This window comes from Psittacula echo (assembly GCF_963264785.1).
Source record: "Psittacula echo genome assembly, chromosome: 13".
NCBI classification, from domain to species: domain Eukaryota; kingdom Metazoa; phylum Chordata; class Aves; order Psittaciformes; family Psittacidae; genus Psittacula; species Psittacula echo.
The window spans coordinates 8,216,341-8,231,626 of record NC_137749.1 but is presented as its reverse complement, the minus strand read 5'-3'; the positions used below and the strand labels follow the sequence as shown (position 1 = coordinate 8,231,626).

The following is a 15,286-nucleotide window of genomic DNA, read 5'->3' as shown; positions in this document are numbered from 1 at the left end:
GTGTTTGTCTGGCTGGCAATGAAACGATGACAGGGACTGCAAGTCATCAAACATTGCTTTCATTTTGGTTACTTAGCAAAACAATTATGATAGAAGTGGATTACATTTAGTAGGAGACACTGAGCTTCATTATTGCTGCTACTTCTGCAACCAACTAAAGCTGTAATTAAAGGCATTCAAGGCCTGGGCAGAGACCACAGACACTTTTCAGCAAGTCTGAGAAATTCCACTACATTTCCATGTTGATGCTCACACAAGCATACTGAACTCATCAATATATACATAAAAGTGTCAAACGTGATGTAAAACTTAAGTTCTGAATCCAAGAATGTAATAAAAGTCTATCTTGTACAGAATAATTCAAAATACATGTAAAAGGCTGTTGGTCAAGAGGCCCGCATCCAACTTTTAACGTCAAAGTAATTTGCTGGACATGCAAACCAAGTCCAGTACTCTGAGCTTTCCTCCCCAGATCAGCAACTAACCTGGATCACTCAAGTGAATGATCTTAAGAGCCTAATACTCTTAAGATCATTTATAGCATTAGAATGAATGGCATCCATCTTGTTGTGCCATAATTCACTGTGTGTAAATGAAGTACGATCAGTGACAACCAGCTAACGCATATTTAGGTACTACTGTCCTAGCTCACACGAAGGGCAAAGTTACAATCAAGACAGTTGAAAATATACCAACACAGTACATTCTCACATGACAAACATCCATATTCTAAAAATAAATAACTAAACCAGTATTTGACAAATATTTTTTTTTCTTTAGCAACCACCTCTTCAACTATAATCTACAACCTTCAGAAAAATATCCCCACCCCCCCTCTGATCACGTCCTACAACAGAAAGAACATTTCTGCAGGAGATTTGTAAGGAAAGGCATTTACAGCTTCAACATTTGTTTTTGAGATTCACTGATACACTTCATCCTTTATTCAAAGTGACACCTTTCATCCTTCAGAACATGCAGAGCTCTTGCAGGGGAGCTTCAGAACATGTGCGGTGAGATAACACGTAAGTCCTTAGGAGAAGTACAAAAGGAAATCTAAAGCTTGTGCACAATGAACCACTGGTCACAAATTCTTCAGTTTTATATGTGAATAAGCTCCCAGGGCAATAAGGCAACCTGCACCTCACAGTTAAGAACTCACCAAGCACTTTCAACTTTGCAATCAATTCTCTCTCAGGCTCTGCCCCAAAGGTTCACACCAGCTTGCTAACCTGGCTGAGTGGAATGAAGAGCTGAAGTGACCCAGTGGGGAGCTGAATCAAATTCTTAATTAATCTCACTGTTTTAAACCTCAGTCTGGAAGACTTTTCTTCTTCATCCTCCTTTCCCTCTAATACTACTTTTAACTGATATTAACATAAACTGACATCATTCATATATATAAACAGCAGCAGCTTTTTGCCTTACTCTTCTTTTCCTGGACAGGTAACTACAATACTAAGATAGTGACTAATCTCAGTCAAGCAAGTAGTTTTAATTGCTACAAAATGATTCTTCTAAGCTTTCATTTTAATCATTGACTGATGTTACTGAACAATTTCTGATGTCATTTTGAAGGAAGTAGACCATTAGAACTCAGAAAGAAAATGGAGCTTGCTGTTATCCTGAAGGGACTGCTAATTAAACTAGACTCTGGGGAGAGGAGCAACTGGAGGTGGAGACTGAACTGAATCTTGTACAATTATTAATGCTTTTAATGTTAAAAGCGCCTTTGCTGACTTTAAGTTGCTTTAATTGCTGTTCTAAACCATAAGCTGAATGAAAGGAAAAAATGGGCCAGTATCCAAAACTCAGAATGAATCTGAAGAACTCCTTTTATCGATGCAGTTATTTGTGTATGTATAATTTAGTACTTGCTCTACACAGTAATTTACGATGTCTGGACAGCTGTTGTATTTTGCCTTACAGAACAAAGCTGTTTCCATCACTCCAAGAAGAAAGTAATAACACTGAAAACATTTACTCTTGAGCATATACACGGGGCAGAGTTAATAACAAAACCCCTTAACTACTCCTCAAACAAAATTCTGAGATTACACATATGAATTTGGGAAAACCAGCTTTAAAACTACAGCAAAACCTCTGTTCTCAAGCTCATCCTCATGCTAAATTCTTTCAAGCTAAATTCTTACTGACTGCATAAAAGTAGCAGAAGACTAATTTCAATAACCACCTCCTGCACAGCTCTTGCTTGCTTGACTTGCTAAATGGCAGTTCAACATGCCTCAGCCCTCTGAGCTGCTCACAAGAAACTGTACACCACCTCAGTTACACCTGCACAATTAAGTTTCTCTCTCCTTCTCAGCCATGCAAATACACAAAGATAATTACTGTCTTGGGATGCAGTTTGTTTGCACTATTTCCATGAAGCCTTCCAAACAGAACCACACAGATGAGTCCATCTTCCTCATGTTGATTCCTCTCCTCTGAGCTCCACAAAGCTCCTTGGTTTCATTACATCTGCCTAAAATGAAACTCGTTAGGACTTTAAACTGCAGCACATGACAGCAGAGAGTACTACATAACTCTAGTACCAACAACAGTAACTTTTAATTGTCTACCCTAGTTATTAAATATAAGTGTGAATATCTGAATAATCAGTTAAAAAAAAAAGAAAAAAACATCACATCTCAACTTGCTACTTATTCTAACAATTTCTTTTTGTTAAAAAAGAGAGTTTTTTCTTCCGTTATTCCAATACAAAGCTACTGATGTACCAAAGACAGCCAACAGGCTTTGATGATACTTGCCTTTAATGATCGCTCTCTGATGTAATCCCCAGGACATAGAGCTGGGGTAGTAGAAGATATGGGAAGATGCTGAGAGCTTCCTGCTGCAGGGAAGAGGTTGCAATTCTGAGTGCTGTAGGTACAGACAGCTCCATTTAGGATGGTTTAGGATGAATATGAAGGTGGTGGTGGGGAAGGCAGCACTGCTCAGAACCCACCAGCTACTGTTCTGTGGTGAAGTGCTGCCCACAGCACATACTGCTGGCCCCATCTCCACAGCAGAAGTACAGCATCCTCAAGGAAACAGACCGTGAACCATAAATGACTTTTAACAACTGCTGGCATTTTTGTACAGTCCCATTCTTACATGAACTCTGTTCCCACCAATCTCAAGCTCATTCTGCTGGACCATCTCCTTAGTGGAAGAAACAGGATTACACAACACAACCATTTTGGTACACAAAGACAAGTACTTTGAAACAAGAGTGTCTCTTAAGTATCTGTAGAGAAAGGATGAGCACAAGAAGCACTATTGCTGAAATAAGCCCAAGCAGGTCAGATCCAACATACCCTGTAAGATGAAACAATGTCAAGAGCACTGGTTAACGCACCAGTAACAAACCCCAGTGTTTACCTGGCAGCAAATGTAATACCTGGACACTTGACTCTTCAAGATCCTCCATAATTATCTAGAAACTCTGAGATCCTGGTGTGAACTCAAGAGCTGTACATGAAAGCTCAGTGAAGGCAAGTATCTCATCACACCAATTCAGGTTCACGACTCAATACAGTGATGAAATCTGGAGAAGTGATGCTCTAAATACCAGCTTTACCATCGCTTAACAGCACTGAAGGGATGCAGTTTAACAAAACAGATCATCTGCGAAGGAGCAAAATGCCTGAGCAGACAGTGCAATGCAGAACTACCACAAGGCCTTTGGTGGCCTTGGCAGACAGATTCCCTCTCTCCTTGTGAATGAAGATGGTCTGGCCCAGATAAAGTCCCAGCTCCCCTCATTTAACAGAGGGCTTAGGAACAGGGAAGCCCAGACTATGCAAAGAGCAAAGAAATCAAAGGTATACATCTATTTGGGAGTTAAACACAGTTTCTGAAGTAGAATGAATAAAAACAGCAACACATTTATACACAGAGAGGGTAAAGAAATCATCGTGAGCCGGACTGGTAGAGGCCAAGTGCATTTTTTTCTCTTCATACCAGCAAAGCAGCTACACTGGGAGGGAAAGGCACTTGATTCAGAACGACTAATGAGGGCTTCAGCAGATACAGTCATCTCTGCTGAGGCGGCCAAGAGCTCTTTACGCTTGGGACTGAAGAGATCTGGTAGTATGCCAGAGTTGCTGACTACAAGCATCTTGCCTTCCATCTGTTTGTAGCACGGCAGCTGAGTTTTCAGGATGCCATGGGTCTCACTAATCACCTGTCTTAGGGAACTGAAAAAAACACATTCTAGCATACATAAAAACTGGAAGAGAGCTATAGATTTATTATCTTCCTCGTGGCTTCAACATAGGCAAATTTAAGTGAACAGGTGAAGGATTTACACATTTAATCCTCAACAATTTATATAAGTGTTACATTCATCACAGTTTGCAGCTGGTGTCTGCTCAGGATAAAAGACCAGAAAGGCTTGGGGTTTCAGCAGGGAACCTCGTGCCAGAAGCTGAAGAGGAAATCTAAAGACTTTGCAGAATGAGGTCCTACTTTTGCCAGCCTCTGCTCCCTGACAGGAGGGCACACAACAGGATTTCAAAACTGGACTGGATCCTCTGCTGAGACAAGTCTGAGTTATGGGCTGTATGGGTAACCACCAAAATTCCCTTGAAAGCTGCTAATGGATGAGCTGACTTATGCTACCTCCTGCCACATGAAACTCAACCACATGCCAGTCTTCTGCTACCAGATCAGCAAACTGAGATCTAAGGAGAAGCCTCAGAAAAAAAACACCTTTTCTAAACTGACTGCATTTTTATTTTGCTTCACCCTTTTCTGCCCAGGCATGTCCATACACTCCTGCCCCAACACAGACAACATCCTAATGTTGCCTATATCCTAGTATTACACTTTACAGTTGGGCATTAAAAAAGAGGTCTGTCTACAGACAGACCTAAGGATGGGTGCTGCGGTGAGACCACTCTTGGAATGGGTGAAGTTAGGCCAGAAGTGCTGACTGAAAGTACATTTACAAATGCAAACCTTTATATTCTAGATTGAAAAAATACACCAGAAGTAGAATGTGACTAATACATATGTGACAGCAATACTCTCACACTGTCTATACATAACAGAAGCAAGAGACCTACTGTTACTTAATTGTAAATTTGGCTCGTTTCCTGGTAATAAGAATTTGGACCATCAAGTGACAACCGAATATAGTCTCAGTCTCTTAGATCAGGCTTCTGCCACAGAAAATTTAACAGCAGAAAAGTGTTTTGTTGTTGATTTAGTCCATTAAAAATGCATATCCTGTCTAGTCTGGAATAGTAACACTGGCAATAGCTGCTCCAGGCTTTTTAGGGGTAAAAAAAAAAAAAAAAAGAAAAAGTTCCATGAATGCCAGCACAAGTGCAAACTGTAGGGATCCACTCAGGAAATACATTGTCACAGAGGCAAGAAATGAGAAGTTGAACAGAATATAAATTTTAAAAGTAAGATAAAACATGACTTCCCTTTTTTTTTCTGATCTGTGTTAACTCCAATTTAATGAGATTAAAAATATGTAAATAATAGTAGGGATGGGATTTGTGCATGAAACATATTCAGTACTTCCTAATTCTCTTTCAAAAAGGACTGCATATAAACCACCTTGCAACACCATAAGACTACGTATTTTTAAAGACTATAATAAAAACCCTCCTGATTTAATAAAGGCAACCTACCATTTGAAGAAAAAAGGGCATAAACTCAATTAAAGATGTTTAAATACCTTCACAAGTCAATTTGAGTAATATTAAATAACTATTACCGAAATGTCTCTCACCCCAATTTATTATGCAATCTGACATAAACCAAACCAGAGCACATGCTGAAGAACATCAAGTGCCAGGTATTGTTGCAGAAAATAATATATCTTACCATCAGTAACTGAGCATAAAAGAAAACAAGAAACAAACCCAGCCACAAGCACTGGGGAGCCAACAGAGAATATCTGCCTTTGTGCAGATATCTGGATCTGTAGATGTTTGTGAGAAGGCACATTCTTCCCCAATTTAAAATGAAATGTAAGTAGCTTAAAATGAAGCTGGTGATGACAGAAGGAAAGCACAACAGATATTTATTTCTGTGATCAAATGGAGCATGCAAGGGATTGAATGAATAATCTTACTAGAAATCCCCTTGACCAGGATCCCCTCCAGACACAGCTGGGCGGCCTCTTTATCACATGGGGTGAGATGCACTACCACAGATTCAGATAAGAAGCCTCCATTCAGTCCCGTCAGACAGAACAGCATTAAAACTAGGAACCATCAGCCAGGATCCTTATTCTACCTTTAAACTATTAACAAATGAGGGCAGCACTTACTGAGAAGAAAACGAGAGAATAACTGCAGGTTTTGCAGAAAGCCAAGAGAAGTCCGTTTGTGGCATGATGGAGATGTCCAAGCTGAAAGACGTGTGATGTAGAAAAAGCTTCTAACAGTGTTGTTATATCCACTCTACACATACAAACTTTTTGAAATCAAAGGTGCTATCAATTTATCACACTCATTTGGTCATTTTCACAAGGAATAACTTATTTAAAAAAAAAAAAAACTAGAAAGGAACAATCAAGTAGTAATTACCCTCATCTAGTACAAAGCACTATTTGTAGTCTTCAGTTCCTTGCAGATCAGTAGCATATCTGAAATGCAGGTTTTTTGAATTGTTCAAGTATTTCTTTGAAATGTCAAAAATTAACTACTTATGAAGAAGTCCCTCATACAATCTTCTTATGTTCTCACCAGCTGAATTTTGCTGCCACAGTCAGGCTAATTACTTGTCAAAGCTTCTTGATCGCATTTAATATGGAAAAAACCCTCACAATAAAAGAAACCTAAAACAAAAATTGTGAATTGGTCCTATCCAAACTGCAAGGAACAATAAATCAAAGGCATGTTTAAACCAAACAAAACCTTAAAAATGCAAATGGGTAGGTTCTAAGAATACATTTAATTATTCATCATGCCTAGTTTGAAAAACATTAATAAACATTTAAAAGCACTGCTGCCTGACTGTTTTTAACAAGAACTGTAAACTTGCGTAGATGCAAGGGAGCAGCAAATAGGGTCTGATAGACTGAGCAGTATTTTGGCACCTACTGGCTGCAGGTATTCCCTTTTGCCCCATAAAACACTAATGTGTTTATGTAATGCAATGTGGTTCCACTAGTTGGTGAGCTTGTAAGATCAAAGATGTCACAAGGGACTTAAAAGGATGTTCTGGGAGTTATGCCTTGATACTCCACCCCTAGCAGTGTTCATGGCCAGGCTGGATGGGTCTAGTGGAAGGTGTCCTTGCCTGTGGCAGGGGTTAGGAACTACATGAGCTTTAATGTCCCTTCCAACCTAAACTATTCTACAATTAATTCTATGATACCTTTTCTTTCTCCTTTTTTTTTTTCTTTCAAAGTAGATGATGATTTGCAGGTGCCTGATTCCACTGAACTTCCAGAAATGTGAAGGAAGACAGATCTATGAAAGTAGGGAAGGAATCATGAAAAACATAACATGTCCAAGTAGGAGCGCTCCAAGATGAGAGCGAAAGGGCCTACCCAAATCCCAAGAATTACTGCTGATGAAGAGAAGGCTTCAGTCAGAAGTGTTAAATCCAAAGAACATCTACACACACAGGGCAAATGGGTCACAGACTCTTACAGCTCTGGAAGCTAAATTAAAAGGAAAATAATGAGAACTAATTCCACATCAAAACATGAATCATAAAGACATGACTTCATGCAAACACACAAAAGTTTGTACACTGCTTCGAGAACAAAATATACACTTTTTCAGGTTCATATTCAGAAGATGACTTTCAGCTGACTAATAAGCCTCTCTTCCCAAGAAGAGAGCAAAAGCTGACAGCTGCAAGCCCAGCATAAACAACTAAAACCAGAAAATATGGCATAAAATAGAACATCCCTTGAAAAGGGGACTGAACCAGAAGTAATTTGTGACTGGTCACAAATGAAGTTACATTAAGTGCAAAACAGATGCTTTTATCTCCTCTTCATGTAGACACAAGACAAAATAATGATCTGGTCTTCCAAAATGTTTAAATACTTCAGTGAGGTTCAGCCCAACCTGGACTGAAATGGTTGTACTGCACAACCTGCAGCTGAGGGTGTGCAGTTAGCACAGGATCAGGAGCTGAGGCTGCCAAATATCTCACAAGACAGCTTTTATCCAACAAGGCATCCCTTCAACACCAGGTATCAGCTTCTCTGGAACTCCAACCAGCTGTTCAGAATTTCTGTTTGGCAGATGTGCACATAACCAGACCTGTCAGAAGTCTCACAGATTACAAATCTCTCTTTTCACCTTGCTAGTGTGGGATGTCTTCAGGACAACACAATGTAGTCTCAACGTTCCTTAAGAAGGAAAAAGGTAACTTGGCCCTCTCCTACAAGATCATCTCTTTCTTTGTAAATTTCACCTAAACTAATGAGCCAGAAATACAGTGAAAAGGTTCTTGATCACAACTCTCCCTTCTGAATTTCATGTGTGTTTTACAGTCATTTATGGGCTAACAAAATGACAGGTTCTACCTGTTTTTCTTTCAAGTAATTTCAGAACTTACCAGATCATTAAGAGTTCAAATAAGCAAAAAAGAGCTGCATTATGAAAAATAAATGGATTTTACCTTCCTTTGTGAGGTCTTCCTCTCTCTGGCACACCTGCAGATGTCCTCCGGTTCACAGTGGAATAATCAGGGTCCAGTTCATATCCTTCATCATCTACTCCAAGGCTGCGGTTATCATCTTCCAGTCCATAGGGCTCTGGCTGGAAGCGTTCTGGCTGGGAGCGGTTCAAGTCAACGTTGCTACCCACTGGCACCTGAGGCTGGGCCACTGGACCGTAGTTATCCCTTCTGCTTGGCAAAGTGAAGCTACCATCATCTGGCCTGTAACTGTTTCCTGGCATGTACGCATAGCGAGGACGGTAGTTGACACCACGAGACAAGCTGCCGTAGTTATCAGATAGATCTCCATAACCATCATGACCAATATAAGGGCGATACTGACCCTCATGACTGTCAGGGTACGAATCGTTGTAGCTGTTGTAAGATCTGTTTAACGTGGATGATGCTTGTGGTGTAATGTACCGCTCCCCATTCTTCATGTACCTTCTGTCTATTGAATCTGTGTAGCTGCCCATGGGAGAGGAGCCATCCATTGATGGCAGGCCATCAGGCCCAAGTGGCACCTGACGCACTGTTCTGGTGGTGACTGTTTTGACCATTTTGGTAACCTGTGAAGAAACAGCAAACAAACAGGTTAATTTTCTCCTTGCTGCACAACACGTTGAGACACATGGTGAACCGGAACAGTAAAACAGGGAGAGAGAATCACAAAGCATAAAAGACAGGTCACAGAGCCAGAGTTAAGCGCACTCTGGGACTCTTGCAAATCAAAACCATTGCAGCCATGTGACAGTGTGTGCAAGCAGTGCAAAGTCATCTCATCAGTTCATATTTGCCCAAAAGGTTTTCAGGAAGCATCTTTCCTAGAGCAGACTTCAAAATGTTGAGAAGCCACAGCCTGTCCTCTCACAATCAGCACAATTACCACATCACATCCTCTAGTTCGACAGAAATACAGTTACATGTCCCTGCCTGATTTGGATCATTTGTACTGATGTGCAACTTGCTCAAATTTGGCAGTAATACTTAGGAAATCATGATCTCAAACAGAAAAATTTTGGACTTCAAGATTTTATACAGCACAACTACTTTCTCTTTTAACATATGCTTACATCCAACCATCGCCATACAAGCCCAACAGGTAGCTGTCATTCCAATTTTGGGTGACTAAGAAATTTGCAGTAACAAACACTAATGCCACAGAACTTTTGCAACTGCAACTGCCCTAAACATTCTGGATCAGACAAACTTGTTTAAAACATTAAAGAAGTCTGCAGACAAATACATCTTTATCTTTTCTTCCTATAAATCACATTTAATTTCAACACAGAACTAGTCTATTTCCCAGAAATGATGAAAACTGGAAACGTTTAGTGTCCAGAAGGCCCTTACGTTCAGGGTTTTTTGCTAAAGAGTAAGAACAAAGACTCCTCAAGAGCTTTCAAGAATGTTCTGGTTTCATGGGAAAAGGTCTGATAATCTGCATAAAACAGTGCTGGACAAAAGCCACCATTTACAAACTAGCAAAGGACCTTCTGTTTCGGTTGGTATGTGGTGTCCATCATCTTCTGTGCTGTTTTCCAGAGTGACCAGCACTCTCTTTTGGAGAGAATACAAAGCCCAGCAGAAGCCAATCTACCCTTGGTTACCCTAACCCTAAAAAAGTTACTTTAACCTACAAAAAAGTTACCCTAACCCTAGTAAATGCTGACTTTGTAAAAGAAAAAAAAAACACCACTAAAACCACCACCACCAAAAAACAACCAACAAGACAACCAAGCAACAAAACAACACACCACAAGGACAAGTGACAGAATCAATCCACCAGAGCGTATTATACAAAGACAGGGGAGGAACACAAACCAACATTGTTAAGAGACATTTTGGGTTCCTAAAGTATTAAAGGTAAATGACACATTTCTTTGTGTAAGCCACAGACTGAACTGCAAACATCAAGAGAAACAGTAACTATAACATGTATGCCTGGATTGCTTAGCATAGTCCAAATAGGTATTTTGACCTATAGCCTCTGATTTAAACATTTAGATTGGCACCAGATTAGCCAAGCTGCTGCTAAAACAAAATAATTAGAGTGCATCTCTTGAAGCAGCTCCAGACATGTCCTCCAACCAGATGTTTTCACACAGAAACACCAAACAGCAAAAATTCACCCAAACAGCATTTCTTTTCCTAGAGGCATCTGTGAGAAAATGATACTTCAGCCTAATGGAGTAATGAAATCCTGCAAGACTGAAAGCAGCACAAACGGCTCTCCACCATCAGAGTAATTAAACAGCATCATGATCCTGAATAAAGCACAGCCAGGTCAGGTACCAACACAACCTTCGTAGCTAATTTGGGCCAGAGCCAAAGAAATTGCCTCTTCAACCCAAAGGGATTTCCTTAGCAGGTAAACCTCAGGAAAGATGTTAGTTTTCATGCCTCCAAACCTTCTTTTCTTCCTTGTTTTAAAAGCACACACTTTTATAACTAGAAGGAAAGAAAGTAGAAACTGAATGTCTATTTCATGATATAAAATTCAACAGCTGTTTTTGCTTATTACCTGCGCACAATACTTGTACTTTCCACTCAGTTATCACCATGACCACTGTCACGGCACTTACGAAACTAGACAGCATTTAGAGAAAAAAGAGAGCTGTCATAGCTTACAGTAGCTCTTTGTGAGGTGGACATACAGAAGGCAACACAGCTCAGTGTTCTCCTACTGAAGTATGAAACAGTAGTTTTATTCAAAACAGTATGTCCATAAGTGATCTTCTAAGAGCAAGAAAACCAGCATTTCCCAGGCCTGAAATACAAGAGTTTTGCAAAGCAATAACAAAATTGGATGCAAAGTGCTGGGCCTTTGTGTTCTTGAATTTGGGAACCAGTAACAGGAATAACAGGAAGTAAGGTAGTGCTTCAACAATCTGATGAATCAGAAATTGGTATTTTTGCTCAGGAAGGAACAAAGAGGCAGCTTTCTAGATGCCAGGAAGAGCACTCCCATGAGCTCAAAGCCCTTTCTTTCAGCACTATTCCACAGGAGTCAGATATTTTAAATGTAATTCTGAGGTTTGCTTTTCAAGGCCTACATTGCCATGCACGCATGGTTTGTCATGTGTAATTTTCCACAAACTTGTCAAGATCAGACAATGCAAAATGCCTATTGCTACATACGCTATGTCTGGCTGCAGCAGTAGCACAAAAGAGGAACAAGCTTTGACCTGCAGCATCCTTGGACAAAGGCTTTGCAGAAGAGGCATTGCTGCTGCATGTCTTCACCTAGCAGCCTACTGCCAAACCTGGATGCTTGCTCAGTTTTGACTGTTGGTTTTCTTTTAGAATCATAGTTATTGTTAAACAGAATGAGGAAACAACACAGAAATTTTATGGCAAGGACATTTGTCTACAAATATTCAGTATGTGTACACACACACACACACACAAAAGCAGAATTTCAGAACACTTGCAGAATCAATTCCTGGATAATGACCAGTTCTCCTTACTGAGTTTTTCACCATCCTCTCTATAGAGTATTTACAGAGATTACTTTTTTTATATGACAACACAGAATGGTTGAACGCAGCAGATTCATTTGCAATTTTCTCCCCAATTTGTCTTATTTTTCTGCCTTTAAGACTAGCACAGACAAGTTTTCAATGGCTATGGCTAGTCAAAAAGATACACTTAGCATTAGCCAGCACATGTAGGAACAAGTCTGCAATGTTAGCACAGCTTCACCTTTATTATTTTCTGAATGCTGTGCCTATTAACGAGTAGAAAGAATGAGGGCAATCCAAAACCCCTGTCAGACACATAAAAAGGAACATTTCACTGAAGCATTAAAGAACACATTTCTCATAGCATAAAAGCATTCACTAATGCTAAAGGTGTTATGGTGGGGCAATCAAACCAAGTCCTGTATTTTGAGAGAGAGTATTTGTACTCATGCCTCATTCGTCAAGGGTAGGCACTAAGATTTATCATGTGATAAACAGACTTTGTTGCCTGCAGGACAATAAAGGGAAGCTTTTTGGAAGCAATTAGCCAGCACATGGAGGAAAGGCCATTTATTAGGTTTCCAAGCAGTAAAAATAATAAAAAAAACCCCCAACCAATAAACCAAGCATCTTTATTTCAGGAAATCCAGCTCAAGGGAATGTTTCATTTATCTTTCTTAAAAGAATAGAGCAATCTTGAGCAGCTGACAACATAGTAATCTTCTCTCCCAACATTTTTGTGGTTTCCTTAATATGGATGCATTAGCTAGAAAAGAAGGAAGCTATTCCAAATGGGAGTCCCAGCAGACTGTCTTGTCTGAGAGACACCTGATCCTCCACATGCATTCAATCTTGAGAAAGATTTATTAACATGAACTCCTCACTACAGATATGCTCTAATGAAAATTTTAGAGATACAAGTTACTTTGAGAAAGTCTAATCTGACTTCCTCTGTTTACTTTCCATCTTTAAAGAAAACCTGTTTAAAGAGGTCTTTTAGCCCAATTACAAATCAAAGGTGCTCAATTGTTTCAATGCAACAGAGTACCACATGAAAGCTTCAATTTACTTCCCCATGAAAAAGTTGTCTGAGTATGCTTAAAATATATCTGCAATTCTTTACTCCCTGTAAACTATATTAAGGTCTCAGCCACAGTAAAAAAAGAAGTTCCAACATACCAACTTATTCAGGCCCTCTGCTATGAGACTGCAGAGTAGTGCTTTAATTGTTGCTCCCCCACTCCAGAATTTAAGCACATTTCAGGTTTATGGCCCTATGCATGGTTCTCTTCCCCCAGATAGCAATTATTCTGTTAAATCATCCTCCCGCAGGATCCATGATAATGTTTTTACTAATTCTGTTTCTGGAAATACCTTTGTCAATGGAACACAAAATAAAGATGTACACACCTGAAGCAGTTCCTGTATTTTTCTGTCCCTCATCTTTTTATTTGTCTTGAAGAATGGGAGACCAAACATGAAAATATCCAATGATTTGATTTACTGAATGCATGTGCAGATGATTCTAGTAGATGTCTCAAAGTGCACAGTGCTCAGACAAGAGGACAAAGTACTGAATTTCAGTTGAAGTGGGCTATCGCAGTCAAACGCAATCATCTTAACCAGTACCTATAATTTTTCCTTCCATTTTGTTACTGAGGTTGGTTTTGTTTTGCCTTCCCCCCCACCTTTTTTGTTTAATATAAATTAAGTACATTATAAAAGCTGACAGAGAAAAAAAAAATTGTTGAAACTATGTCATAAAATAGAAAACAGATGAGAAGGAATGCATGAGGATAAAGCAGTCTGATGTTTCTGAGAGCTCAGTTTTGAAGTACGAACTGTAAAAATTATCAGACCAAGCAGGTTGAAGCTATTACCTTTCTATTAAATGCTGTGTAAGAACTCTCTCCATAGGTTTTCAAAACAGCTCAAATTTCTCCCCTTCAATTTTAAGCTTAAGGTTTCATATTTGAAAAGGCCTTTGACTTTGCTTGAGATCCATTCCTGCTGTATGACCTAATTCACTTGAATTTTCTGCAAAGTTTCAGGAACTGCAGCTTGGGGTACCTGGCACCATCACAACTGAAGAGTACCGGTCACAAGCAATTTTGCATCACTGGTACTAGGAAGTGGGAGCAGCAGTTAATCACTGTTGGGAAAGATCTGGTCTTACTAAGTATTAGAAAGCACAAATGGATGGACTACAAATTAAACAACTTTGTATACAGATTGGTCTTGCAGTTTGTTACCATAAACCATCATTTTCAGTGAATAAAAGTGACCTAAATCTCTCCAATCTTTTAGCATGTCAAAGATAAAAATAAAAGGTGCCTGAAGAAAGCCAAAAAAGCAAACTAACACAAGCAAAACACGCACCTAATTTGCTTTTCTGAGTTCTCTTGAGCCACTTACAAACAGGCTCTCTTTAAACACATGGCAGTGTTCCAGCTGACGGTCCAGAAGTGGTAGTCTCTCCCCAAGGTGACTTTCACTGTTGTAGCATGATAGGTCTTTGGCTTCCAGCAAGCTTATAAAGTTGAAATGAAGCATTATCTGCTACATCTTTTGTGCAGTGAATGTTATGTAGGGACTTAATACAGTACTAAGAGAATAACAGTTTGGGGAAAATTACTCAGAGGTATCTCATTTTGAAAAGGCAGATGTTCTCCATTTTAAATATGTCAAATATTAAATTCCATTATGCCTTTCTTCCTGCCTCACTGCTACAGGCATCTTCAGAGATGCATGCAAAAGCATAGAAAAACTGTCAATGCTTCTAGAGTAAGGTTGTTTCCTTACTATACCACTGGAGAGAATAACCTCTATAAATTATGGTTTTCAAATAATGGGGGAAGGGGAATAAACAGCAGCATTCAGGAGCTTTCACATCTGTAGCCTTTGCTCTCCTTCATTTCAAGAGCTGGAATTTTAGAGGCATTACAGTCCAGCAAGGTAAAGATTCACAGCATTTAGCATAAATGACAATTTTCTTCTGATGAATCAAAAAGTGCATACTAAATGGCATTAAGTACTGTGTTCAATTTTGAGCTCCCCAGTTCAAAACAGACAAGGAACTACTGGAGAGGGTCCAGAGGAAAGCTATGAAGATCATTAGTGGACTGTGGCATCCCTCTTTTCAGTGGTGCCCAGTGACAGGATAAGGGGCAACAGGA

At 39.6% G+C, this 15,286-nt stretch overlaps 1 protein-coding gene across 1 annotated transcript in view; it reads right to left on the bottom strand.

The window, feature by feature from the left end:
• Positions 1 to 15,286, bottom strand: part of ARVCF (ARVCF delta catenin family member) — a gene marked incomplete at both ends in the record, with an annotated part of 163,542 nt that overhangs the window by 72,882 nt on the left and 75,374 nt on the right. The window contains one exon of the mRNA XM_080628618.1: positions 8,608 to 9,215. Coding sequence (XP_080484744.1) covers positions 8,608 to 9,215 — 608 coding nt within the window. The remainder of the gene's footprint in view (positions 1 to 8,607; positions 9,216 to 15,286) is intronic.